Raw genomic sequence first — 26,994 nt, forward strand, 5'->3', positions numbered from 1 at the left:
GATGTTGCTATACAGCCGCATTACCAAATGACTCTGGCAAGCCCGGCAGAACCAGCACTGAGGGAAAGCCGCCACAGTGACCCAGGCGGCCCGATTAGTTCACTCTAGTTCACTCTAGCCCGACCGCCGCTCGGCGCCGCGCGCGCCGAGGCGTGGTCCATATGCACATGAGAATTTTGGTTCACTGTAAACCACATCATCCGGTCGTAGTTGGATAAAATTTTTAAAATTTTCAATGTACTTACCAGGAAATCGTTTATCCAGGAACGTAGTAACTGCAGCAAAAGAACACCGTAATGCTTAGTGTTTACAATGGTGAGTGTAGTACCGGGAAATCGTATGAACCGGGAACGTATCAACGGGGTTCTACTGTACTTCATGTGTTCAACAGGCATACGAACCCACTGGTCCTAAATGCACACCATGCCCTTGGCAGATTACAGCAAAACAAAGGCAACAATTTCGGACACTTTGCACAGAGACAGAAGCACAGAGGCGGTTTTATTTCCATGTTGTGCGATTCCTTTGTGGCCATGCCCTACAACGCCAGCTGTTGTAAAGACAGTCATTGCTGCAAAAAATAAATGGCAGTGCAGAGGATAACACGACGAGCATGCGAAATGGGAAGCTGTTGGCCTAACAGTTCAAACAAAAGCTGTTGCAGTTGCACGCTAACGTCCCACACTCCTGCCACATTTTGGTGACCAAACATTCCCAACACTGATGGGTGAGCGACCTTGGGAACCCGGCTGTCGTCAGGCAAGTCACGCACAAAGCAAGGGCGGCACCATTTGGTAGCTAGCAAACCCAGCCCCACCCAGACAGAGGTGCCGGACCTCTGCCTTGGGCGTCTTGGGAACAGCGTCCCTCCTCTCTTCACCATGTGGTGGCAGGGTTGACCAGATGGGGCAGGAAGGAGCAGCGGCCTAAGCGGTTTTCATCAGCACACGGTCCAGCCCCGAGGGGCGAGCGCAGCAGAGACCTTCATCGCGGAGGGGCCCCCTTGGCGGCAGCCAGCTGGTCGCTGGTGGTGGCCCTGGTGGCAGCCCCGCACTGGGGGTCCCAGCAGACCACCAGCCGGGCGGGGGCCGGTGCCCGGGCGGGCGCCCGCGAGCCCTGCCGCCAGCTGGAGCGGAACGAGGGCCGCAACCGACCACCCGCAGTGGCGTCCGTCTTGGGGGGGAACCGGCCGTACAGGTACGTCAGCGCCTGGGTGGGGGCCCACAAGTTCTGCTTCACTGTGGCATTTAATGCCCCAAAGCAACACCTACGCGCCGTAGTGGAGGGCTCCGCATTCATTTTGGCCACCTAGGGGCCTTTCATGCACACCAGAATATCGACACAAGGGCTTTTTCGCTTTTCGCCTCTCTCTGAAAAGCAGGCACTGCAGCTGGGATCGAGCCCCCGTCCTTGAACTCAGCAGCACAACGCCATAGCCACGGAGCCACTGTGGCAGGTGGTGTTAAAAATATTAGAAAAGGAAGAGGGGGCTACTAGCAGCTGCCTCAACTCCCACCATCATTGTACAGTTCCATTCGCAATTAAAGATTCACCCACGTCCCGCGGTCCTCGCCTCGGTTCTTCAACAGGCAGCATGCATGCAATCCCATCTCTGAGGTTGTTCTAGAGTACTGTGTAGGAAACACCAAGATTGCCTTGGTCTTCGCGTCTCCTCTTTGTACTGTCCCCAGTTGTGTGCACAAAATTTCCCACCCTGCTTCCAGCATTGCTGTTCCTCAAGTAGTCCTCGGGTGATGCACGGGTGGTCTGCTAGCATGCAGCCCACACACATGCTGGTCTATAGCTTCAGTCATCATCAACCTGCCCACGCACACTGCAGGGCAAAGGTCTCTCCCATAGATCTCCAATTATCCCAGTCCTGTGCTAACTGCGACCAATTGATCCTCACAACATTCAATCACATCCACCTATCCATCCCAGAGCTTCGATTACAGAGGCACCGGGTAACATGGGCTTTCCTGCACCCCTAACGGCGTTTACGGAATTTAAAAGAGAACCACAACCATTTTAGTACGGGGCTCACACCATTGTCCACCCACCATCCCACGCAACTTGTCTAGCCCGCTGATTGCCGCGGTGGCCACAGGAGTGTGTTGACAAAATAAGAGGTGCATGCAAGCAGGTGTCACTAACATGATTGATGCACCTGCTTCCTTGCTCAGTCGACTGCAGGAAAAGCCCTGGTTTCTTGATTCCACCACGCGACCTTCAGGGCAGTGTCACCATGGCAAGCTTTAAGCAAGCTGAGCTCATTTCAAGCTCTATCCTTGGTAAGCTTCAACCTTTTGCCTCGAACAAAAGGGGCCAAGGCCAGGATACAAATTCACTCTTGCCAGCTGGTTCAAGATTTGCTAACCGTAATGAGGAAAGAACTGGCTTGGAGAGAACATCTCGAGAAAGGCACCCCGACTGGTTTTACTCTGCTCTTGGCGAAAGGGGCGAGGAGACGCACCCCGAACATGGCGAAGCCCAGCAGGGAGGGCAGGAAGGCGAGCCCCTTGACGGACAGCGGGTAGCCCAGGTAGCGCGAGTTCATCATGATGTCGTCCTCCGCCAGGCTGCGGTTGGTGGCTGGGTTCAGCTCGCTCTGGCGGTACTGCAGCGTCCACAGGGTCCGGTTGCCTGCACCAATGCCAAGAGTGCTCACATCTGGGGGCCGTGCACTACGCATCGAAGCTACACCTGGCCTATGAGGCACGACGTCGGGGAGGGCTCCAGATTAGCTTTGACCACCTGGGGATCTTTAATGCCCGTGCTACACGAGCGCTTCAAAGGACATTTGAGTCAAGTGGCCTTCAAAATTCCAAATGCCATTCCAACTGGAAGGAGTTGCACCGATCTAGATGACAATTCTCAAAGGCAGTCGAAAGTTTCCACGTTCGCCTGCCATGTTTTGGTGTCGCCGCTGCTGCCCTTGACAAAAACTTATTTTGGAGTTAAAATTATTAACTACCTACAAACGCACAGAAAACATGCACTAGCAGCCAGTTTCTTTTTCTGTGTTTGCACCACTGGTACCAAGTTAGCTTGTAATTACAGAGCGAGTGATAAAAGCAAGAACAAGTGGCAAATTTTGAAGATAGTGCACTTTAACCACCAAGTTTTACTCGTAAATAATTGTTTTGTAACTACGGCACGCAGAAACTGTGCCAGAAAGTATGACCGTTTGCGTTTCACAGGCCTCAAAGGTCGTTGGTGGTGCTCCTTTGAGTCAAATGGCATTTCAGCCAAAGGCCTTTGAAAAATGTCGTGCAGCAGCTCAACGGTGTCATTTGAGTCAAATGACATTCGACTCAAAGGCCTTGGATATGCTCGTGTAGCATGGGTACAACATGCACCGAAATCTCCACCCACGGGCGTTTTGTCATTTCACCTCCACTCGAAAAATGGGCGCTGTGGCCAGGGTTGAACGTGCGTCCTTGGGCTCCAGCAGCACCACGCCTTAGCCACTGTGGCGGGTGGCCACCTGAAACAGCACACACCCAGGCCATGCGCTCATCTTTGCTGCTGCTGCTGCTGCTCTTGCGCACGGGATTACCTATGATCACCACTTTTACCACCATGGGTAGTATGCCACGATCACAAGTCGCAAGCGGTAATGGTGAAGCACTCATAGCAGAGGTCACCCAGTGCGATGGAAGTTGCCTCCACGTCACGTGCCCCATCAATGCAGTCAGCATAAATTCGCTCAGTGGAAAAATGAAGAGGAAGTGACAAGCTGCTTACAGAATGGCCCAACAAAGCGCAAAGATACAGGGTTCACCTGCCTAGGTATGTTTTATGCCATAGAAAGGAACGCCTTATTTTTTTGTGCCGGGCACTGGAAACCCCCATTTGTTCAGCGTCTGGTGCCCCTCTAATGCAGCAAGTGGTGCTGCATGGCCTTTGCTGGCCCCGAAGAGTGACGCAACGACCCTCTGTGCTGCCCAAGGGGCTGCAGTGCGTGCACCCCTCAACGGGGCACTGCTCACCGGTGGCCAGGGTGGCTGGGCTGAGCACGGTGCGCACTTTGTGGTCTGCAGTCGTGTACTGGCCGTAGTCGGCCGGCTGGTAGAAGATCTGGTTCTTCCACATGTTCAGGTCCAGCAGCATCACCACCACAATGATGCCGTAGTTGAACCACTTCCCTGCAGGAGCGCACTGAACTGTTACCACCACAAATCGCTAGCGGCAACTTCAGCTATTCGTGTTCTCAAGAACTCTGGCTCAGACCGGTTGATCAAAGCAAGCAGCACAACTGCTACAACCATCACTGCTAAAAAGCTTTGTGCTCGGGGGCCTTACACACCTGCATTGCAGTGCAAGTGTAGTCGATTTAGACCCCGATGGAATCTTTTACATGTGCTGAACCCGCCACACAGGCATTTTTGTTTTCAGTTCCATCAGAAAAATGGCTTCCACGGCCAAGACTGAGCAGCAGCACAAGGTCATAGCCACTGCGATGGGCTGTGGACCACCGCTGCTGTCCACATTAAAAGTGAAGAAACCTTGGAAGCAAAATTTCCAGCTTCTTTTCTTTGCTGCATACGATGAAGTCCCACCTGTGCGTTTAAATTCATGCCTTTGTCAACAAAGCTTGGTTCGAAGTTATCGGTTGTGCCCGCCATGTCTTTCTGCGCTTGTCTGTTTTTTCACGCTACATGAAGTTATGGATCTTCAGTACCAACTAGCCCGCTACATTCTTGATTCAGGAACACACTCATCACAGCCCACTTGCATGCGAAGCTTACAAAACCTTGGCAAGCTGGCTTGTGTTTTAAAGCAAAAAATAACGAGCACAAGAACATACAGGGACATTGTGTCACAATATCTACTACCAAACAATTCATTTGCGGGTTACGCCAGGTTGAGAACAGAACTAGCCTCCACCTTGGGATTGACGGGGGAACACGACTGAGGCGGACTGGGCAAGAAAAGGTTCAGGTTTTAGCCAGCTGGCTAGTGATTTTTCTTTGCTTGCAGAAAGCAGGCACTCTCCCTCACAAGATAACCGAGATAACACAGCATCAACCTTCCCCCTCTCCCATTATCTTTCCCACCCCTGAGCTGCGGGAGTGCCACACGGGAGACCGATGGCTGAATCAAAGTTTTATCTTGGTACCACTGGTAACATTGGCTAGCACTTGCAGCAAATGACCTAATTTTTTTTAGACACTGCCACAAATGCAGCCAATGCGTTTGAACCAGGAAAGGCTATGTTTCAAGTTGGAAGCCAAGACATTTGTTTTGTAAGACCAAGGTTAAGTTAGTGTTAATGGTATATAGTTGAACAATGACACATTAGGGACTTTTGTAGATGATGTCAGCTGTTTTGTCAAACTTAATTTTGTTTTCCACATGCCATGAGCAAAACATGAAACGATGCCTGAAGTTTTTGATGGTCTTCAGGGCAGGTCATTCCATGCATGAAAACAATTCTATCAGCATACAGTCGAAATTCAGAACCAATGTTTTCAGGCAAGTCGTCGATAAAAAGTGGAAACAGCAAGGTTCAGAGAATGGAACCCTGAGGGTCTCCTGACGTAACTTCTGTGAAAGAACTGCTGTGTCTAGTTTGTTTATTGGAACGATAATTTCCCAAGAACTGCCCACATGGATGCATGATAGCCATGGTGTCACACGGGCAAAGGGCCCGACTAACTCTTACTGGGCTCTGTTGATGGTGGCCCAAATTCTGGTTCCCACTGCACCCTGCCATTGGCCACACTGGCGGCTGCCCAGTTTTGCCTGTTGTCACACTTTTGATGCAGTGCAATAATCAAGAAAGCGAGGAATTCACAATTCTGTTTTTAATCACAAATTACTCAGTAATGGCAGCAACTGCATCACGTTAGACAAGAACATATCGAGGTAATGGGAAGGCCCCATCTCTCAAATGAACCAAAATTACGTCGTCCGTGTGGTTAGTCACTACCTTCACACCCCGGCAGTTTGTGCTAGCCAGGCGGGCTGCTTAACGCGTACCCAGAAACTGCACATGTAAAAGGCGCCTTTTAAATGTTTGTTCAGTAGTTTGAGGCAACCGGCTTTGGGTGCCTTTGCCTACAAACGAATTGACATGTGGGCAAGTTGGTATTGATTTAAGATCTTGAAGGTGTCAAATCAATACCAATGTTAAACCAATGTTGAACCATGTAGATGAATACACGAGAAAAAGAAGATGACAGGGTGACGCTGATCAGAATCTGATCAAGTGGGCTAGGCAGGAGCAGCGTGGACACATTGCCTCATTGCTGCTTGCTCTTATAGTGCATCCTTTGGTTTGCCGTCCTGCTGCCGTGTTCCACTGAGCCAACGCCGCCTGTATTAACACTGCCTGACACGTCGCGCGCTTTTCAATGGAAAGGGTAGGGACGCTTAGTTCAGGCACTGATCCGCTATGTGGCGCGTGCCGGCGGACATCTCGCCTTACGTCACTGCTCGCAAGTCGCGGACGCTGCACCCACTTCTACGACGTGTGTCTGTCAGCTTGCCTGTTGTGCATCAAGGGCCGTTTCGCTTACATGTTAGCCGCGACGGGGCGCTAGTTCTGTGGCGCACTGGGGATCTCGTTGAAGATGTTGCTCGCTTCATACTTGCTGCATTTTGCCAAAGATAAAGACGGAGGCGGACTGAAATAGTGTAAGAACATACCGTAAAATCCCGAGAGATGCCCCAACCGCGAAAGATAACCCACCCCTGTTTTTGGCACAATTTTCTATTTTTTTCAAAAGCACCGAAAGGTATCCCAGCCGGGGATGACGCCCGCGTAAACGAGGACAGCTACTGTGGGTAGGGTGAGATAACAGGTCACAGGTCACAAGAACCTGAAAAGGCGCGGTATTTCAACAGCCCTCGATGGATAAGAAGACCCAGAGCTTCATGAGTGGCTCTTTTCGGCGATCCCTTCTTGTGCTTCCTGCCAACCGCGTCGAACTCCGCGCGTGAAGAGGTGGTCGACCTTTTGTTTGACAGTGAGAGCGACTGTTCGTTCGACGGTTTTGAGGACGAATGAATACAGAGCTAATAAACGCGTATTCGTTCTTTGGCTGCGATACATTTCTCAACATTTTTACGGCACACCGAAAGTTAGCCCACGTCACATTTTCACTCAATTTGCTCTCGATCTTAGGTGGGCTATCTCTCGGGATTTTACGGTACTGATTGTCGGGTAGACATATACCTAATAGAAAAACGGTATTTTCGGCTGGGGCAGCCATTATTTTACTGATATTTTTCTTTCTGAAGTATTTAGAGAAGAAAAACTTGCGTGCACGTTTTTTGCTCAGGCGCTCACTTCTACGATTATTTCCAATATTATCACGTGCTTGTAAACTTCAGAAAATTATAGGAAACAAAAGAATAAGCAGCTGGGATCGCGCCACGCTGCCCGGGCGCTTCTACAGTACAGTCTTCAATTTTAGAAACACGTACCGATGCGGAGTGCGAACAGAAGGGTAAAAACAATACCTAAATGCGGAGGGGATAGAGGTGGGATGCCCCACTCAGAAAATTTCAGGGCCTGTGATCCGAGTAGATAAGCGCGCAAAGCCGGCATCAGCCTGCGGCAGCGCAAGGGATTTTGCTTCGTGACAAAGGAAGTTTTATCAGTGACAGACCAAGACAGACAGGCATGGTGAAAAACAAGAAGGCGTAGGAGCGCCGCCTCGGGAACGCTAAACAAACTTTCCACTATTTTGCATAGTTTCCGAGAAGCGGCGCAGGCTGGCGGACACGAAAGCACGCTGGAAGGCTACGGAGCGGGGAAGGGTAGGAGAGAGCAACAGGAGAGTGGCTGTTTGGCCATTTTTCGCTCACGCGTTAGGCAATGTTTATACAGGCGGCGTTGAGTGAGCCAAGGACTGTGCTTGACCCATTACCGTTGCTTGTGCATGCAGTCCAGAGCCCAGCGGAACGGGGATGCTAGTTAGGCCTACTTTGGGCTGGCTGCCTCTCTCACCTTGCCGTGATGCCTGCAACGACCCCTGGAAGAAGGGCGATCTCTGGCCAGTCACGTCACACCCTTCACACATTTAAAAGGACTTCAACACAGCACCCTCTACAGTAGGCTAGGCTGGAGAAGCATGAACACGATGCCTAATCCGCTGCTTGCTCTTACAGGAACGTTACCTCACAAATGTCGCGTGCTTTAGAAGTGATGATCGTTTTCTGCTGCCCTGTGCCTGCCAACAAAGTGTTGCATCCTGTTAATGTAATTGACTGGCCTAGTTGGCATTCCATTATGTGCAGTTCAGCACAAAAATAGACAGGTACTAGATAAAGAAGACACACAAGAGCGCTCTCGTGTTGTGTCTTTTCTAACTAGTCCCTGTCTATTTTTGCGCTGAACTGTACATAACAGTATCCTGTTATTTACACATTGCATTTTGCCTTCACCGTCTTATTCAAAACGGTGACGTTGAGCTTAACTTAGGCCTTCCTAAGAAAAACTGCTCTAAGGTTTCTAATAACACAAACAACCCTGCCATAAGGCCATCGACTCGTGTCAAATCAGCTCCAGACATGTCAGGGTATGCCCCTTTTCTAGACATTTCTAGTCCACTCGCAGACATGCTTTTACAGATACTGGCTGGTCAGAAGCAAATAACATGCAATATCGCTGATATGAGGCAGATGTTTGGCGCATGCTCCAAGACACTTGAGGCACACGTGCCTGCACTCGAATCAAGGCCGGCATCTTCTCGTGTGAACATTTTGTCCAAGTCAGAGTGTTGAGATTTTGTACGTATCACAAACTGTGTCTAAACTGCTTTCTACAAGCAACGAATTAAATAATTGCTCTCGAAAGAAGAACACCACCTTCCACGGCTTGCCAGAAGAGACTAATGTTTTTTCACTCCCCAACGTTGCAAAGATGATCTCGGAACCTTTGAGTGCTGTCACCGAATCTGTATGGCAAACAACAGCCATCCACACCCGCATCGTCCAGCCATACTTAAACTACTGAAATTCAGAGACAAAATGGATAGCTTGAGCAGTGCTCCAAAGCTAAAAGGTTCTGATTTCCGCATTGTTGAAGATTACCCTGTCTGAGAATGTTTGTTACGAAACAAATTTTGGGAAGCAACCTCCTCTGATCGTAGCAATGGTTCCAAAGTTAAAATACGGTTTAATAATGTTTACATTGACAGCACTCGTTATGACTGGGACACTAACATAAGGAAACTTGTTAGGAGTTGTGATTAAGTAAACTGCCCCCCATTCGTGCCTGCGACTGCTCAGCCCAATCATTTGTTGTCGCCTTGACTTGGATGTAAACTACCAGACAACCTTACCCTCTGAAAAGGCCAGGCCAGCCCGACTAAGTTGGCTACATCGCCTGCGCAGGAGATGGGGCAACGGCCTCATGTTTGCAGAGGGCCTCCCCCCCCGCATAGTATGTTCCCTGTTCTCTGCCCCTTAGTGCAAGTTGAGGGCGACTGCAGGAAGGGTGCGTCCAGTGCTGTGAAGAGCGTACCAGACAAAAATATGATTGCGCAAAAAAGGGGAGACACGGACGAAGCAAAGAACGGCGCAAGCTTCCAGCTACATTTATTGTGCCACTGTGCGAGCTTCATAAACTTCACCAGGTACGAACACGCATGCGTAAGCAGAAACAGAGATTAAACAGAGATTACTTTTGCTATGGAGTAGCAACGTGGCCAGGATGCTGCCCTTATTAAGCATAGCAGCCTGTCAGGCTGTGAGAACGTGGTGGGTAGCACGCAGTGGCTCCAACGGACGATTTTTCGGGTAAAGCAGGTGTCGTGGGTGGCACGGATGGGACACGGGAAGTTTCCCTCCAGGAACAGGAGTAGGTGCGGGTGGGGGAGACATTGAATAGCAAGCAAGTTTTCTTCAGTTGAAAGTGTGGGAGGTCTGGCAGCTCATCTCTTATGGGGTACCATCGCTGCACTGTGCAACCAACGGGCTCAGTACATGCTTACTACCGTAAGATTCCGAGCAAGCGCCCCCACCCGTGCAAGCGCCCCCCCACCACTTCAGTGCTAATTTCAAATTTCCGCGCCATTCCGGGAAAGCGCCCCCCCTCCCTCCACACAGTTATCACGCACCACGTGCAGGCAACACTGGCTTGCTGGAGCCAGTCTAAGAATCCCATCCAATCTGCTTCAACCAACGCTACACGCCATTTGTTTCTTTGTTTTGGCGGTGGTAGGTCATGCATTCCTACACAGTTGCTAAGAAAATCGAGGTGATCCGATGGCACCGAGAGCACAGGAACAACATGCACCAGACCTCTCGAGAGTTCAAGCTCGACCGAAAGCGTATACGTGAATAGGTGAAGAATTTCGACAATCTCCTGCAGCAAAACTTCGGAAAAGCAAAACTTCGACGGAAGCTAAGCAACGGCGCCCGTGTTCAGCGAGTACGTGGACGATACGCTGTTCGAGTTCTTAGAGCGCGAAAGAAGCGCAGGACGCGCCGTTAGCAACCGGCTGCTGTCTGAAGAGGCTGTGAAAATAGCAAACAGCATGCAGTTAGGTAACTTTGTAGCTTCCAGCCACTACATAAGCAGGTTTGGAAGCAGCGGTTCGGCGTTGCAATGTACCACGCCATGAACGAGAGCCAGAGGACGCCCGAGGAATCTGCGGAGGCATTAAACGCCTTCCGGACTTCCGCGAACTTCCTGCGATGGCGAAATGATCTCAAAAGACAACTTTAAGAAGCCGTCGCGGCAGCAGGTCCTTGTGGCGCGCTGCTTCAAGGGGTGCTGCATTGGAAACGGAATCGATGGCTCCGAGGACGGCGACCTGCACGGCGGGCTGGCAGATGTCGGAGCTGTGGTGCCAGAAGACCGGGGCATACTGGAAGACGAGTGCGCTGAACTGTTTTTGGCTACAGACTCTGAGGAGCCTTTCGATGGTTTCGAAAGTGACGAACAGCAGTAAGATCAAGCCGTGGCACCCGAAGACTGAGGCAGCAGAGTGCTGCGAACTTTTTTTTTTTGCTGCTACATTTTCCAATGGTTTCCAAAGTAACTAACAGTAACATCTTTTGCGTAATAAAGTTCATCTTCCTAATGAAAGTTTAAAACCACGCGCACTGCGTTTTTTTTTTCCGTAAAAACAATTGTCGCCGCCATCTTGAATTTTGGTGCCGTTCCGGGATAGCGCCCCCCCTTCACTTCGCCGGTAATTCCGCCTTGCTGAGGGGGGGCGCTTGCTCGGAATTTTACGGTATGTAAAAATTGTAAATACAAAAGTTTCCGTTTCCCTCTCAACCAGTCACTGTCATCATCATTGCCACAGTGCTGCATCAGAACGCAGTGCGGGGCAAGCAGGACCAACTCCAAGCATCACCACCATCCACCTTGAACGCAGACAGAAGAGAACCGGACTATTACTCGGTCGTTAATCTCAATGCTAGAAATATCAGTACAAAATTTCCACACCATCTTTTCTTTGTATTCTCCCCGTGGAATTGGAATTACCGAAACATGTCTACATGGCGGCATTTCCGATTCCGAATTCCTTCCAGTTACATCTGATCGCTCTAATGGGCGGCGCCGCTGTTACAAACTACTGCGCTTTGACCTTAAGTTTCCAGTGTTGCCTCCTCCAGTCGGGACTGAATCAGTCTGCTGCAAGCTGCACCTTTCTAAGCAGCCTGTTGTCATCTGCATACTTTATCGCTCACCTCAATCTTCAGTTGACATCATTCACTCGCCCAGCCAGCTCATACATGAGGGTAACTTTTCTGCTGCCCATTTCGTTTGCATGGGTGATCTCAATGCAGCTGGCGTTAACTGGTCTTCAATGACCTGCACTGGTCGTGATACCATCATTCACAAAGCACTCCTAAACTTTTCACTCTCTGCTGGGCTTGCCCAGATTGTTACTGGTAACACAAGGTCGAGCACGCCTGTCACCATCTGGTTCGTGAATGCAGGCTGCCAGAGGGACAACCCGAAGCCTGCTAGTGGTGACGATGACTGACCCAGAGCAGCTAGGCTAGCTCGTTGGTGTTTATTTTCTGCGGTGACCAATGTTGCCAACCGAACCTGCAGAGCCACCAAGCCTAGCGGCACACATCATATTATAGCCGGGGGAAACGTCACACGCTTGTCTCAGTTTGCTTTTAACACTACTAACACAAACAAAACTGTGCCTGTTAACCAGGCGAGTAACGGTCCGATGGCCTTCGCAATCAAGTACTCCGTCTGGGCAGAGGTGGCAACTATCCGTGTGCGGCAAGATTGGGTCCTGCCTGAGCAATTCTTGCTTTGTCCGGAGAGTTCGCACTGGGTGGCCTTGAGAGTGGTGCGGAACTTGAAATTGGCCCACAGGGTGCCGCACAACTGGTCACGCTTGCATCCTAGATCTGGTGCTTTGCCAGCTGAGACCGGTGTTGCTGCTGGTTCCCCTGCGAATTGGACTTCTGGAGTGGAGGCTGAGGTTGCAAGCTGGGTTCCGAGGCAAGGCCTAATATGGTCGGTGTGCCGGAAGCACATGCTCTCATCTAACATGCGGACAAGCAGCGATGAGGAACTGGCAGGGCAGACCACATGCCCAGTGAACCAGGGATAACCAGGACGGAATTTCCTGGCAAAGATTGCAGCTCCAGACTACCGCTAAGGCCCGACGCGGCACCCTCAGTCAGCAGCCAGCTTCTACTTCAGCTGCTTCAGGAGTGCTGTGGACTGGAGGTCTGGATGCAAGGTGTCTCGACCGTCCGGCTAGCAGGAGCTCACAGGGGCCACAGCCAGTGACAATTTGGGGCATGGCCCGGTACTGAAACAGGACCCGAGCAACTTGCATCCCGAAATCCCCAGCCTTATTCTTCTAGAGCTTGTCCTTTACAGTCAGCACCACCCGCTCGGCAGCACCATTTGATGCAGGGTGGTACGGCAGAACTATAATCCGGCGGATACCGTTCTTCGTCAGCCAGGCTAAGAACTCTGTGCTGGCAAAAGAGGGACCATTGTTGGACACAATGACAGCCAGGCGGGGAAAACCTGCCACTGTGCCGCAATGGTCACACCTGCTGGTGGTGTGGTGACTGGCAAGTCCTCCACCCACTTCGAAAAGGCGTCCACCACCACCAGGAAGTACTGAAGGGCCAACCAAAATCCACATGCAGGCGGGACTAGGGTCTCTCTGGGAACAGCCAGGGTGTGGTCTCCACATGACAAGAGGCCCGCTGATTCTCCTGGCAGACTTGGCAGCTCTGCACCATCATGTGAGTGATGTCCCCACCCAGGCCAGGTGAACAAATGTCCGACCACGTTTGTCTTTGCTACAAAACCGTAGACTTTGGGGAACCACCACCCCACAGCAGGCTTAGCTTGGTGGCCTTGTAGCTGTAACTCTGCTACTGCCTTGACCACCTGTGGCAGGACTGGGTCCCAGCTGGTCACCTGCGCCGCTGCAGATCTAGAGAGCGTCTCCGAGTACGTGTGCTCCACCATGAACCCTTCAGCAAGCTCCGGTACAGCAGCAGGCACCTCATCACCAGGTGGCAGGTCCTTTCCCGGACGGTAGACTAGTTTGCAGCTGTACGCTGCCAGCCTCAAAGCCCAGAGCACCCCTTGAGGTGATGCCTGCACAGAAACAGCCTTGTCACGCCCGAGCAGTGGCTTGTGGTCAATGGCCGCCTCCATTTTTCGGCCCTGCAGGTACTGGTGAAAACACTCGGCCCTGAACATGAGCACCAGGCCTTCCTTGTCCAGCTGGCTGCAATGCTGTTCTGCAGCGTGACGCCGGCGGGAAGCAAATGACAGAGGGCGTTCCCAGCCGTTCTTGCCCCGGTGTGCCAGGATGGCTAGCATGCTGCGTGGCAACGCATCTAGGGTAAAGGCGACAGGTTTGGTCCGTTCAAAATGTACCAGCACTGGAGGACCAGGTCCTGTTCCTCCTTCCAGGCCCACTGCTGACTATCTCGAATCAGAAGACGGAGCGGCTGCAGATGCTCCGGCAGGAAGCTCCTGTAGAGGCCGAGGTAGCTCTGCAGCTCCTTGTTTTGGGGCTTGGGCGCCTCGAACACAGCATCAACTTTGCAGGATGCCGGGGCTAGGCCTGCACTTTCCCACTTTGAGCTTCAGCCCGGCATCCTGAAACCGTGCCAGGACGTTGCGCAGGTTCTCCAGGTGATCCTCGTCATTGGTGCCGGTAACGAAGATGATGTCCAAATACACTGCCATGTGCCCCTCAACACGTTGCCCACCTCCCTCTGGAAAAACTTCCGAAAAAGGCTGCTGCAGAAGATCCAATTGATGCCATCTTTATCGATTTTTTCAACACTGCTATTCACTGTAAACTCTTTTGCAAATGAAATAAGATCCTCAATCACCCACAATTAGTTGACTGGATTTCTTGCTTTCTTTCAAATAGCTCTCAGTTTGTGTACTTTCATGCTGTTGCTTCTTTCATTGCCAAAATATATTCTGGTGTTCTGCAAGGCTCAGTCCTTGGGTGTTTGTTATTTTTGCTTTATATTAACGATTTGCCAGATATAATATTAACCACTCACTTGTATGCCGATGACTGTGTTTTATAACAAGCAGTTAAATCACCCAATGACCCCGTTCTTCTTAATGATTCCTTTACATCGTTCTACAGCCTTTTAATGTTAATTTGCCTTTCCTGGCAAATGAACATTAATTACAACGAGACTGTGTTTCTGTCATTCATTAATAAGTTAGTTTCTTCAGGCATCAACTACTCCTTTAAAGAATTGTACCTGCAGAGAGTTCACCCATGTAAATACCTTAGCGTGCCTTTCACTTATAACTCATCCTGGTCCAATCACTGATTACATTACTGCAAAGGCTCCCAACAATTTTTGCTACCTCTGGCATACATTATCTGGGCCCCCAGGCGACACCAAACGTGCTGCACACAAGACGCTTTTTACCTTGTGCTGGAGCCCGTGTCACCAGTATGAAACCTCTACAAGCAGTGCAGAATCGACCAACTTGATTCGGCACAGAAAAGGGCCATTACATTCAACTTCTGGCAATACTACTCTGCTTTATCACCTACGTCAGCCTTACCATCTTCGAACCCATTAACACTTTCATGCAAAGGAGCATTGAATCGATGACGCTTTCACTCTATCATCAACTCACCTTGCAATCTGTCAAAAGTTACGTACTTAATGTGTTACAGGCCTTCTTCAACTTGCCACTATCATGCTCTTCATATGACACCATTCTATGCCAGTAGTATTACAGGGTTCGTATGGGCTTCAAAAGCAAAAATTCAAGGGTTTTCAAGTACTTTCAAGGACCAGAAAACACATTTTCAAGGTCCCCATCTTATGTTTTATCTGGGATTATTGAACTCTTTTTCAACACAATGAAAAATTTTGATATTGCGTCGTACCTAAGAACATTATTGCACATTTAGATAGGCGTTATGGGTTCATGAATGCTCCCCCGGCTTTATTTTTCATAGTTTGTATTTAGAGGTTTTTCTTTTTTCTTGGTGTTTTGCTGAGGCTGTTTTATTTCAAAACTTAGTTAATGTTGCCTGCATCTCCTGCTTTGTCGGCAAGAGTACCAGCTGAAATTAACTCGGCAAGCGTTGCTGCAAGGCGGTATGAACTATGTACACGTCCACCGTTTGCACGTAAAAGCCAATGCAGATGGAGCGTATGAGGCACAGCAAACATGCAATGAAAGGCCGTCCACAGACTAGATGGAACATGCAAGAGAGAGAACAGAAGCCGGCTTTCACGGGATTGCATCGTCACATGAATTCTATTGAGTGCTGCTGCTCCCAATGTTGCTCGTAACAATGAGAACCCACAACTCGTAATTTCACGCAATACATCGAAACTTGATTGTTGCAATGTTTCTTAACATTTTTAACACCTAAAATTCACGACAAACACTTTAAATTCTTGTGAAAAGGTAGGGCCATTGGTTCTCTCCAAAAAAATCAAGGACCATTAAAAAATTCCAGGACTTTTCAGGCCTTGAAATTTGCACTTCTAAATTCAAGGGTTTTCAAAGTTTTCAAGGACCTGTGCGAACCTTGTATTAACACATTCAAATTCAGCTTTTTCCCAGGCACGGCTGAACATTGGAATACTTTACTTGGTCACATATGTTCTTTGCTCTCAAACAAATTAGTGTCAGCTTTTAGTGGCGAAGTCCCTTAGGGGCTGGGGCTACTGGCGTCTCATGTCGCCGTCGTAACCGTCGTCTCATGTAGTCGCAGTACTAAAACACCGGGACACTCGTTTACGCCTTGCGCTAGGACGCTTCGTGCTTGAAAAACACGAAACTTTTACAGCAAAGCTGTTTACCTCTACACCCCAACACTTTCATCTCCGTTGGCAAAAACGTCAAGGCACAAGGAATACACTTATACACTGCATGCTTCGCCCCTCCCCAGGTTTCACGTTGGGGATTTTTTTTTTTTTTCATTTCGCGCAACACAGGTTTAGCAGAGGTTTCTCTCATGATATGCAACTGGCCATATTCTTCCATGACTTGCACGCTAACCTAGACGGTAACTTACAAACTGATACACCCTGCTAAAGCTTTTGATAAAGTACCTGTTATTAAAACTTTCCCAGTTAAATCTTCACCCTAACATCTTAAAGGAGCCATGAAGAGAACACACAAGTTTGGTTCATTCAAAAGATTGCCTCGTTAGAATTATACTGACACCACTTTTAACATATACTTCACTCAAATACGGTATATAATTAGAAAAAAAGGCGATGGCCATGCGACCTACTAGCTAATTTCCCGCAACAGAACCTATGATGTCATACGCGCCAGGTCTGCGCTTGGCTGATGCCGGCAAAAGTAAACGAAAATTAGACAGAACTTATAAGCTTGCCGAACGAGCTATTTCCGCTTAATTAAATTTAGGGCACATTCTTTTTATAGCACTAAGAATAGTGGAGTAAACAGTGGAAGTTACGAAAACACACGTAAACATAGAAGTACTGATGGGTACTGCTGTTGGTACTGCACACACTATGCTTGGTTTAGCTGCACAGCACTGCGGGGCTTTGGGGTTGTCTCAGACAACACTTGCCGATTGACGCAAGCAACGGTGTCTTACGTGACCATATTTGCCGAGCGAGCACTATGTTTCACGAAATGATTATGTTCTCCCTGAATAAAAACAAGTCAGGTTTAAATACGGTCAAAAACAAACCAAAGGCAGAAAACGGCTTGCCACGGTATGGTGACACCATCTATGTTCACTAACGGTAAACAAGGCACTGTGATGTCATTGCAGACAATGAGAACGCACGATTCAGCAGAAAAATTAAATTTTTAACTTAAATAATTAATTTCTCAGTGAATAAAGCACCGTTTGCATTCGGACAAGTGCTGGGCACACAATAAAGCACGAAATCTTTCGAATAACACACACTTGTATTTTGTCTTCATGGCTCCTTTAAATTGGGTAAAAGAATACCTTAAAAACCGCTTTCAGTCTGTTAATGTTAACAAGCTTACCACTAATCTACTTCCAGTAACGCCAGGCGTCCCTCAAGGTTCAGTTCTTGGTCCCCTTTTATTTCTTGTACATTAATGGCTTATCTTCAAACGTAACCTGTAAAATCAGCCTGTTCACTGATTACTGCGTTATGAATGACACTTTTACTGACATTTCAAAACAGTCATCCCTTCAAAAAAATCTTAACTGCCTACAGAAATGCCGTGAGGGATGACTTGTAGAACTTGACCCCAATAAATGAAAAGTCATACCATTGCACTGCCGCTATATGGCACTTGTCTATCCGTACACAGTTAATGCCATCCCTTTATAAAATGTTCAGTTGTGCAAGCCTTTGGGCATCACTGTGTGTAGCGATCTTTCATGGAACGTACACGTTACTAATTTCATCTGCAAGTAAAACAGTCGGTTTCCTGAAATGCCCTTTACGCCTCGCTCCACAACCCATAAAATTATAAACATACAAATCCCTTGTTCCTCCGAAACTAAAATATGCATTGCCCATTTGGGACCCTCAACAATCTTAGCTTACACATGCCATCGAATCACTTCAAAACCAAGCCACTACATTTATTTACCGTAAAAACCCGCGTATAATACGAGGTTTTTTTTCCAAATTTTACTATGTAAAATTTGTGCCTCGTATTATATGTGGATCCCAAAGTTTTCAGCCGAAAATTTGCACTTTCGGTTTCAGCGGAGGGTGCGCCATCTTGCGGTGGCGTTAGCTGGCTGCTGCTGCTCTCAGCCGGCGCCATTTTGATTGTTTTGACAACGCGAAGGATCTCTGCACGTTCACCGCAAGTCTATCACGATGTCGGGTGATGAAAACAGTATTCGGCTGCAATTAAAAGAAACGTTATTTTATGTCCCGAGACCATCAGGAATTGCGCCGCAGGACGGCAGTTTGGCGCCACCGAAGGCAGCATTCGTGGGTGGAGAAAGCAACTGGTGCTTGACTGGATAAAGTCTGTGTGGTGTCAGTGGCCTGGAGCACTGTTGGGGATTCCCGTCAGTGCTCGTGTTGGACGCCTTTCGCTGCCACCTGGTCGACTCCGTGAAGAAGTTGTTGCGCGAACCTCGCACCGAACTCGTTGTCATGCCAGGAGGAATGACATCCCAGCTGCAACCGCTAGACGTTTGCATCAATCAACAAGTCCTGCTACCAAGAGTGGATGGGGTCAGGAGACCCATAAGTGACAGCTACCGGATGGCTGACGCGGTTTTCTCCAGTGGTGCTTTGTGGCTGGATCGCGGATGCGTGGGCCAGCATCCCAGAGGAGCTCGTCAGTCGCTCTTTTAAAAAATGCGGCATCTCGAACGCCCTTGATGGCACTGAGGACCACTTTCTGTGGGAAGGCATTTCCGACAAGGCGACTTCAGGAGACAGCGGCAGCAAACGTCACAATGACAGAATGGATGTCGGGAGACAGTGCCAGCGAAAACTGACAATGACTGAACGGTAACTGCAGTGCAAATAAATGTTTTCTGTGCTCTTAACCTCGCATTATATGCGGGTGAAAACTTTTTTTCTGATTTTGCTGTCCCCGAATTACACCTCGTATTATACGCGGGTCCGTATTATACGCGGGTTTTTACGGTACTGTTCAAGCTCTTCCACTGTCGGCTTATACGGTTTGAAAACAGAATCTGGCTCAATGGATTTAGCCCTCCATCGCTAACCTTTTTATGTTGCACAAAATCTTACGCTGCCCCTAGCATGCCACACGTGATGTCATTCCTGCAACATGCATATCTCTCTCACTACATCAGTCATTCACTTCCAGTTGCTCAGCCACATGCATAGATTTACATATTTTCTGCTGCGTTCTCCCTCGCACAGCACCAGATTGGAACGGCCTTCCCAGCAACATCGCAACTATCAGCTGCCCACCATCCTTCGTAGAAAACATCAAGTTTTCTCTCTGTTAAACTCTTGGCTTCTACATTTGTTACTTTTGTTACCCACCCCCTATGTAATCACCCCTAGTGGGGAATGACTGCTTTTCCTTTTTTTTTTTGTTGTTGTATTTCCTGGGTTCCGATCTTTGACACTATTTCTTTAGGTTTTATTCATTGTAATCCAGTGCTCAATCCAGTGCGCAAGTACTTCAATGCCAAAAAATTCCGAGCGAACCCCCACTCTTGAAACATCGCCCACCTCCCTTTAGTGGTGACATATTCAGTTTACTCAGAGACCCCAAAGATCGCCCACCCCTAAAATTGATGGCTGTAGCGCCAATGAGAGAACAAAATAAACGTGAATCATTTATTCATGTGTTGTTGCGGTCACTTAGGTGTCCTCTTCGCACTTGAGCCAAAAGTTCGCTGATCTGGCATTTTTTCTTGATAGTATATCCGCAGTTTTGGTTGGTGGTGTGGCCACTGTTTTTCTATTTTTTCGCAGCTGACCCGAAATATCACCCATCCCATATTTTCCCCTCGATATCTCTGTACTTTGGGTAGGTGCTCTTCCGGAACTGTACGGTAGTAATTATAATCCAGTGCCCAAGTACTTCACATCCCAGAACATTGCCCCGTGTTTTTTTCTTTTGTGCCTGCCTCTTTTCCTCCCTCCTGCCATAGCCCTGATTACGGGCTGCAGTATGCACAAATGAATAAGTACCGTATTTACTCGCGTAATGAACCCACTTTTTTTCTTGAAAATTCGGCATGACTTTGGGGGGGAGGGTTCATTATGCGGGAAAAAATTGGAAGAGATTTTTAAAAGTTGAAACTTCATGCAGTAAAGTTGCTAGGAGACGCACTATCAGAGCCTCACCTTTTTCGTAAAAACATGCCGGTAATTATGCAATCAAATTTCTTTTTTATTCCCAACACGCTATTCATATGGAGCTGTCCTCCTCACTGAAGTCGCTTGCGGCTTCACATTTGCTGTTGGCCCACAGCGCACCGTCTTCCATGCCATCGAGGCACTCCAAAATATCTTTTCCGACACCGGGAATCTTCCCCTCTCTGGGCCCACAAATCACACGGCGATTCCTGTTCACCGCCCGAAAACCTCCCGCTTTCACCCATAGCATCAACGCATGCTCCACCACCTTCAGTGTAGCTCATGTACTGGCCCATCGCATGGAGAGCAGCAGGAGCACAAAAAAGGCTCACAACACAGCTGAATAACAAAAGCACGGAGCGTAATGGCGACGTCGTGGAACAGCAAGAGCAGAGGAGTGCGGAGTACGTTTAGTGCTTTGTTCGCACGCCGCCAAAACCAGCCGGAACCACAAAAAGCAGGGAACAAGTGCGGAGTATGTTTTGTGCTTTGCTCGCACACCGCAACGTTTCGATGGCAAGAAGGTTTGTTTTGCGTTCAGCAGATGGCGCTCCGCTAGCGCGCCATTTTTAAATTGTGAGCCACGGCATTCGCGCCCGCGTTTCCGGCTACTGTTGAGATTTCGTTTTGTTGGAATGCGTTCTTTAGCATTTCTGCCCCTACTGTAGCACAAAATGAAGTTACTGCAATTGTCTACGGCATCAGCAACCATGCTGAGATAAAAACGTATTCCCGCTGCATTTTCTATTCAATGTGACAAAAAAGTAAATTCTCAAGAAGAAAAGTGGGGGGAGGGTTCATTACGTGAGTGGGTTCATTATGTGAGTAAATACGATAAATAAATAATCGTCCTGCCATCTTGTTCTACGCTGCACTTGAAGCGTTTAAGCTCTGCATGAATGAGAGGCTCCCTCGGCCGCCGTCCTCTGGTCGTTCCACCACTCACCACTGATGTGGAAGACGATCTCGGGCAGGTGCACGTACTTCCGGAACATGTGGTACCTGAAGGAGGCTGCGCTCAGTCCCGGCAGCTTGATGTTGAGGTCACACACAAAGTGGGGGAAGTCCCAGTCCTGCGTCCATCCGGAAGAGGAGCGAGCTGTCTCCACCGTGGTGGCCAGAGTCACTCAATACAGTAAAATCTCGGTATAACGAACTTCAGGGGGCCGCCTCAAAGTGCTCGTTATTTTGAAATGTCGTTGTAGTGAAAACCGCAATATTTAAGACAACAAATTAGTGTGTTTACCAGGCCACCGGTACGCCTCCCATAGAGGTCAATGCATAAGCTTACCGCTTATAATGCGGCGGGCCGAAGCACCATACCGTTTATAGTGTGTTTTTTTTTTTGCGGACCGCTGAATGACCGGTGCATCGTTTTAGGACCGCAAAAGAAGACAGAAAGAAGATGTATTCAGCCATCTGAAGCAGCCCGCGTTCCCTTCTCTTTTCTCACTTATGCATGTACAGAAAATAAAAGAAATAGGCACTCTTTAGTTCGTGTGCTTCACTTGCACTCACGTGATAACCCCTCAGCACGCCCCTGAAGATAGCGATCCCCCCCTCCCCACCCTCGGGCGCCGTAAGTTGTTGCGATTATAACCTTGTGCAGGTAAGCAAACACTCTTTCCCTGTTCCCAACATGTGGAGACAGCAAGGTGAGCGACGTTGGAGGTTTTCAACTGCCTGCACGTTGTGCTGACAGCAACCGCCTTAGGCATCGCTACGGCACGTCGCCGATGGAAAAAAAAACTATAGCCAGCTTGCGTTGTAATCACGTTATCTCGCTGGTATAAGCCGTACTTCTGCCCTGTCTGCGGCATCCGAAAACGATAGGCAAAAAAAAGTCTTTTTGCGTTCCGTTTTTTTTCTCCTCCCCACCACACTGTACGACGTTTTATGAGCCCCGATAACCTGCGCTCTGCGCATGCCTCCGCACTCCATGTCGCCGGTAAAACCTGAAGCGCCGTCGCCTAAAAAACATGTCTAAAAAGGCCGCCCACCCTTCATTTCTAATTTTTTGTTTGGATCTTCCTTACCTTCGTTTTTTTTTTTTTTTTTTTTTCTGTCGCATTAGCTCGCACTTTGTGTGGAGCAAGGTTTCACTGTTCACTGCACTGTTTCACTGCAATAGAAGAATCTCCGGACTTCAAAATATCAGTTCACAGTACTGAGGCGTTGTTAATACGGCACGGAGTTAAATAAAATGATCGTTATTTTTAAAAGTTCGCTATTCTGAAGTACGTAGTAGTGAAATAATTTTACATTGACACTATAAGCAGTCAGCGTGGGATTTCTTAAACGTTCGTTAATCTGAAAAGTTCGTTAATGTGGTGTTCATTGTACCGAGATATGACTTTATACGTCAGCTGCAAAACTTCCCATAGGCCCTATGTAAGAAAACCAGGGCAGCGGTTGGCCCCCGTGCACTGGTGGCAAACAGAGGCAACCATGGGTTATGATGATGATGATGATGATTGATAGCGGTATCCCCTTTGTAGCGGAGTGATGATGCGTCACCAAAAAAAAAAAAAACTATAAAGCAACTAATATACCTATGTTTTACACTCTTTGTTTAATACTACCGCTGCTCTTAGGGCAGGCACAAAAAGCTTATTATCCACAAAATACCCTTTTTTTTTCCGTTACAGCTGGTAGCTGTCCTAGCCAATATTCCCCTCTCTGCTTTTCGTCCACCAGCATTCTAATCTTCTTTTCGTCGCCTCGACAACTTTGAAGTTAACTGCCTCTGTGTTTAAATCCTAAGGCTTCTGGAAGCCGAATATTTCCCTCAAGTGGATTTGGATGGATACACTCGCATTCTAATACTATGTGCCTGCTTCTTTTCCGCAGACCATGCATACCCCATCATTTTGTGCGTACTTCCCCACAAAGCTCTCAGTTCTCAAGAAACCTGCCGTAGCCTCAAGAAGCAAAGCACTGCCCTGGGAATTATCGCAGCAATTTTCCTTTCTGATGTTCCAATTTCTCAGCCCTGTACGCCTCTAGTGAAGTTTTGGCTTCCATTTTTTCTCTCCATTTATTCGTTTCTGTCTGCCTTGCCTCTGTTTTGGTTACCTCGGCTGTCTTGGATTCTCCAGTGTTCTTTCCGTATTTCATGTAGCCTTCTAGCCACTGCGTGTCCACGCTTTTCACGTGTACAGGTATAGCAAGTTGATTAGCCTGCCATCTGTGGACAGAAAGTTGAAGCAGTGCTCATGCTCTTGCATCTGTTGCCATAAATCTTAAGGAAGGGAGCGTAGAAATGTTTCCCAATTTGAAAAGCAAGCTGTCAACGTGGGTTATAGGGTATGTGTCGAGCACTGGCCTCAACGAGAAGGCGGGGGGCACCTGCATGACGATGAGCAGGTCCATGACGAGGATGAAGGAGGCGAGGAAGGCGCGCGACAGCTCGGTGGTGGCCACGAACTCCCGGTTGAGGTAGTCCCAGGAGATGTGGTCGCTCACGATCAGGCTCACCACCAGCGCCGACAGCAGCAGGGCCACCGCCCAGAAGACCACGATGCGCGTGCGGCCGTGCCGCTGCCAGAAGGCCCGCAGCGAGGGCGCCCAGCCCGGGTACAGCTCGTCCTGGAGCATCATGTCCGTCACCTGCGCCGCCACAGGCCACACAGCACTAGTCACGTGCCGCACTTGATGGTGGTGGTGGGCTCGGTGGGGACGAGAGGCCTCCCCACTCGCCTTCCCTTCAACAAGGCAGTGGCACGGCTGCGCCCCCCTCGCCCCTTTTGATCCGCTCGTATTGCACACCCATTCGGCTGATCCCTCCCACCCCAACGGGTGCCTGCCACACTTGATGGTGGTGATGAGAAAAGTGCCGACTTGTGTTTCCTTCAATGAAATGCCTTAGCCACACTCCCCAGCTCTTCTTATCCACTCTTAATTCACTCCCGTTTGGTCAATTCGCCCCACAACAGTAGCGCTTGCATGCCACAATTCGTATGGTGGGGTCAGCCATGAAAAGGGGCTGAACCCAGACGGCTGTGTCTACTTCTACGCAAGACAGTACACCATCACAGCAGGTGGTGCTGTGATGGTGCTAAACAAACGCATCAGAAAGGTCATACCAGTCTTCACAATGCCTTTGCCCTAATAATTACCCTCCGATTTCCATTATTCGAAAATTTGTTCGAAAATCATGGAGCATATTTTGTATTCACCGATTGCCAAATTTTTTTCCTTCATTACTTCTTTCATCGTAATTAGCACGGTTTTTGCAAAAGCCATTCCTGCAACACTCAGCTTGCCCTGTTTCTTCATGGTGTACATTCATGCTTGGGCTGCAACAGTCCTATTGATGCAATTTTTATTAATTTCGAAAAAGCATGATAAACTCCCTACTAAAATTGTCTCACCTTCATCTTGAACCATCAGTTTTGAATTCTATAAGTGCATTTTTAAGAGACCATCACCAATTCGTCTACGACAATTCTCATGCGTCATCACTCACACACATGCTGTTGATGTGCCCCAAGGCAGGACGCTTCTTTTTCTAATATACATGTATGACCTTCTCATGAATCTTACATCTAACATCTATCTCTTTGCTGATGATTGTGCCATTCATTGTCCTATAAATGCTAATTGTGACATATCTGCATTACAAAACAACCTATTTTGCATGCTAGCATGGTGCCATAACTGGCTAGTGCCCTTCAATGTCCAAAAAACCGTGCCTGTCTTTTCACGCCGTCACAATTATGTGCAGCCTAACTATTCTATTAACAAACTTTGCTGACCTGGTTAAATACTTGGGTATCCATACATCTCATAATTTAATCTGGTCCTGCCACGCTAACTACATAATGAACGCAGCTAACCGCGCCCTTAGCTATCTACACAGTATCTTAGCCTAGCCCCTTCTTCGATAAAATTACTTGCCTACTCGACCTTCGTGTAGTCTAAACCTGAGTATACAAACCCTCACCAAGCTCACTTGATTGACACCCTAGAATCTGTGCAGAATCACACCACTGGATTTATTCTTTCAGACTAATCATACCACCCCAGTGGGTCATCGTTGAAAGCAAAACTTAATCTTTCTACACTTCCCTCTCGCCGTAAAGTAGCCCTATTCTGTCTTTTCCATAAATTCTTTCACTCACCAGCAGCCGGAGACGGGTACATCCAACCAGCTCAATGCATTTCCCCCACTAGTCACCCCAATGCGGTATATCCAGGATGTGCTCATGCTAACACGTTCCAACAGTCATTTTTCCTCCTCGCCTTCCAGGGCTGGACAGACCTATGTGCTGAAGTTGCCAGTACCACCAGCTAGTTTTGTTCGTTCCAAGCAGGCCACTGGAGGAAATACCGTAATCCTATCTTCTGCCATTGCTGTAACCTGACTTTCAAGTGCCGTGTAATGTAATTCACGCCCCATGTAATGTAATACAGTGTAGACCCTTTCTAACGTAACCACTTATAGTGCGGCACCAGACATAATGCGGACTTCCCCGCCCCCGGTAGGCCTCCCATAGAACTCAATGCATAATGCGGCTGCCCGAAGTAGAACACCGTTTATCGTGTAACTTGTTGGACGGTCTTTTTGGCTCTTTTGGCTCTTATTGACCGGTGCAGCTGGTCCATCGTTTTAGGGTCACAAAAAAGAAAGAAGAAAAATTAATTCAGCAATCCGACGCAGCCGCTCTCCCTTAGACACAGACAATAATAAAAAAAATAGGCACCCTTCAGTTCATGCGTTCTGTTTTACCTCCCCCCCCCTAATGGCGCAGTAAGTTGCGATTGGAACCTTGTGCAGATAAGCAACCACCCTTTCCTTTTTTTTTTTTTTTTTTGAACATCTGGTGATAGCGAGCCTCCGCAACGCTGGAGGTTCCCACTATGTGTACGTTGTTCTGGGCATTGCGAACGCAAGGCCCCTGATGAAAAAGAAAAAAAAAATGTGGCTTGCGTTCTTATCACGTTATCTGGCGGGCACAAGCTGGGCTGCTTTCTCATCTGTCTCTCTGCAGCATCCGTTCTTCTAGATGCTTAGAAACACAGATCCCTCAAAACTTAAACACAGAGTCCATATAAGTTAAAGCCGCGCATGCTCTTTGTAAGACTGTGCAGCAGCGTCTCATGTGAAAACGAAAGACGGAATAAAGACCGTACCTCTGTTTTTAAGTGGCGTTTGTTTGAGGGATGATAAGCAAATAATGATGGAAAGGTAGGTTGCAATGTGGTTGGATTCACGCATGTTTTGTTTATAGTGTGGATTTTCGCGACTGCCGTGACATACACTATAAGCGGTTGACACTGTGTAGGAATAAATAAATAAAAAGTTCCAGTACAGTTGAGCCTCGTTATAACGAACACTGATATAAGTGAATTACCGGCTAAAGCGAACTGTGGTTGGTCACGCTTTATTTCAATGACACCTATTCTTTTATAATGAAACTGAAACCGTGAGAGCCGTGCCCGATATTGGATGTAACCAAAAAATGTTTGACCAGGAGGCTGAGAAGCTACTTGGAAAAGCCCCCCGTCATCCGAAACTGCAGAAGTACAAAGGCCCCTTTGTTCGTTGACCCTGTGGAAAACTTCATCCAGCTGAGTGCTGTGAGTAGCCACCAGGCGAAGATCATACCCTTCATAAGTAAACAGCCACGCACGCTGATTTTGTTAAGTGAACTTTGTTTTGTTGTAATTTCACACACTTATGCTCCCGTTCATTGAGCTGGAAATGCAACAAGAAGAAATGTAAGGGCTACATTGTTTACATTGGGTTTG

General features: G+C 48.4%; 1 protein-coding gene across 5 annotated transcripts in view; it reads right to left on the bottom strand.

Moving 5' to 3' along the window:
• Positions 1-470: 470 nt before the first annotated feature.
• LOC144176037 (transmembrane protein 117-like) overlaps positions 471-26,994 on the bottom strand; it is a 52,792-nt gene continuing 26,268 nt past the window's right edge. For 4 of the 5 annotated variants that reach the window (XM_077705144.1, XM_077705145.1, XM_077705146.1 and 1 more), the window contains 5 exons: positions 23,590-23,850; positions 21,188-21,314; positions 3,993-4,148; positions 2,474-2,643; positions 471-1,209 (listed from right to left, as the gene is read on the bottom strand). In XM_077705144.1, the coding sequence (XP_077561270.1) occupies positions 985-1,209; positions 2,474-2,643; positions 3,993-4,148; positions 21,188-21,314; positions 23,590-23,850 (939 nt within the window). In that variant the 3' untranslated portion in view covers positions 471-984. The remainder of the gene's footprint in view (positions 1,210-2,473; positions 2,644-3,992; positions 4,149-21,187; positions 21,315-23,589; positions 23,851-26,994) is intronic. The other variant, XM_077705147.1, reaches the window with a different exon arrangement.

The sequence above is a fragment of the Haemaphysalis longicornis genome, unplaced genomic scaffold (genome assembly GCF_048455015.1).
Source record: "Haemaphysalis longicornis isolate Haplotype H1 unplaced genomic scaffold, Haemaphysalis longicornis Haplotype H1 scaffold_3, whole genome shotgun sequence".
Classification (NCBI taxonomy): Eukaryota; Metazoa; Arthropoda; class Arachnida; order Ixodida; family Ixodidae; genus Haemaphysalis; species Haemaphysalis longicornis.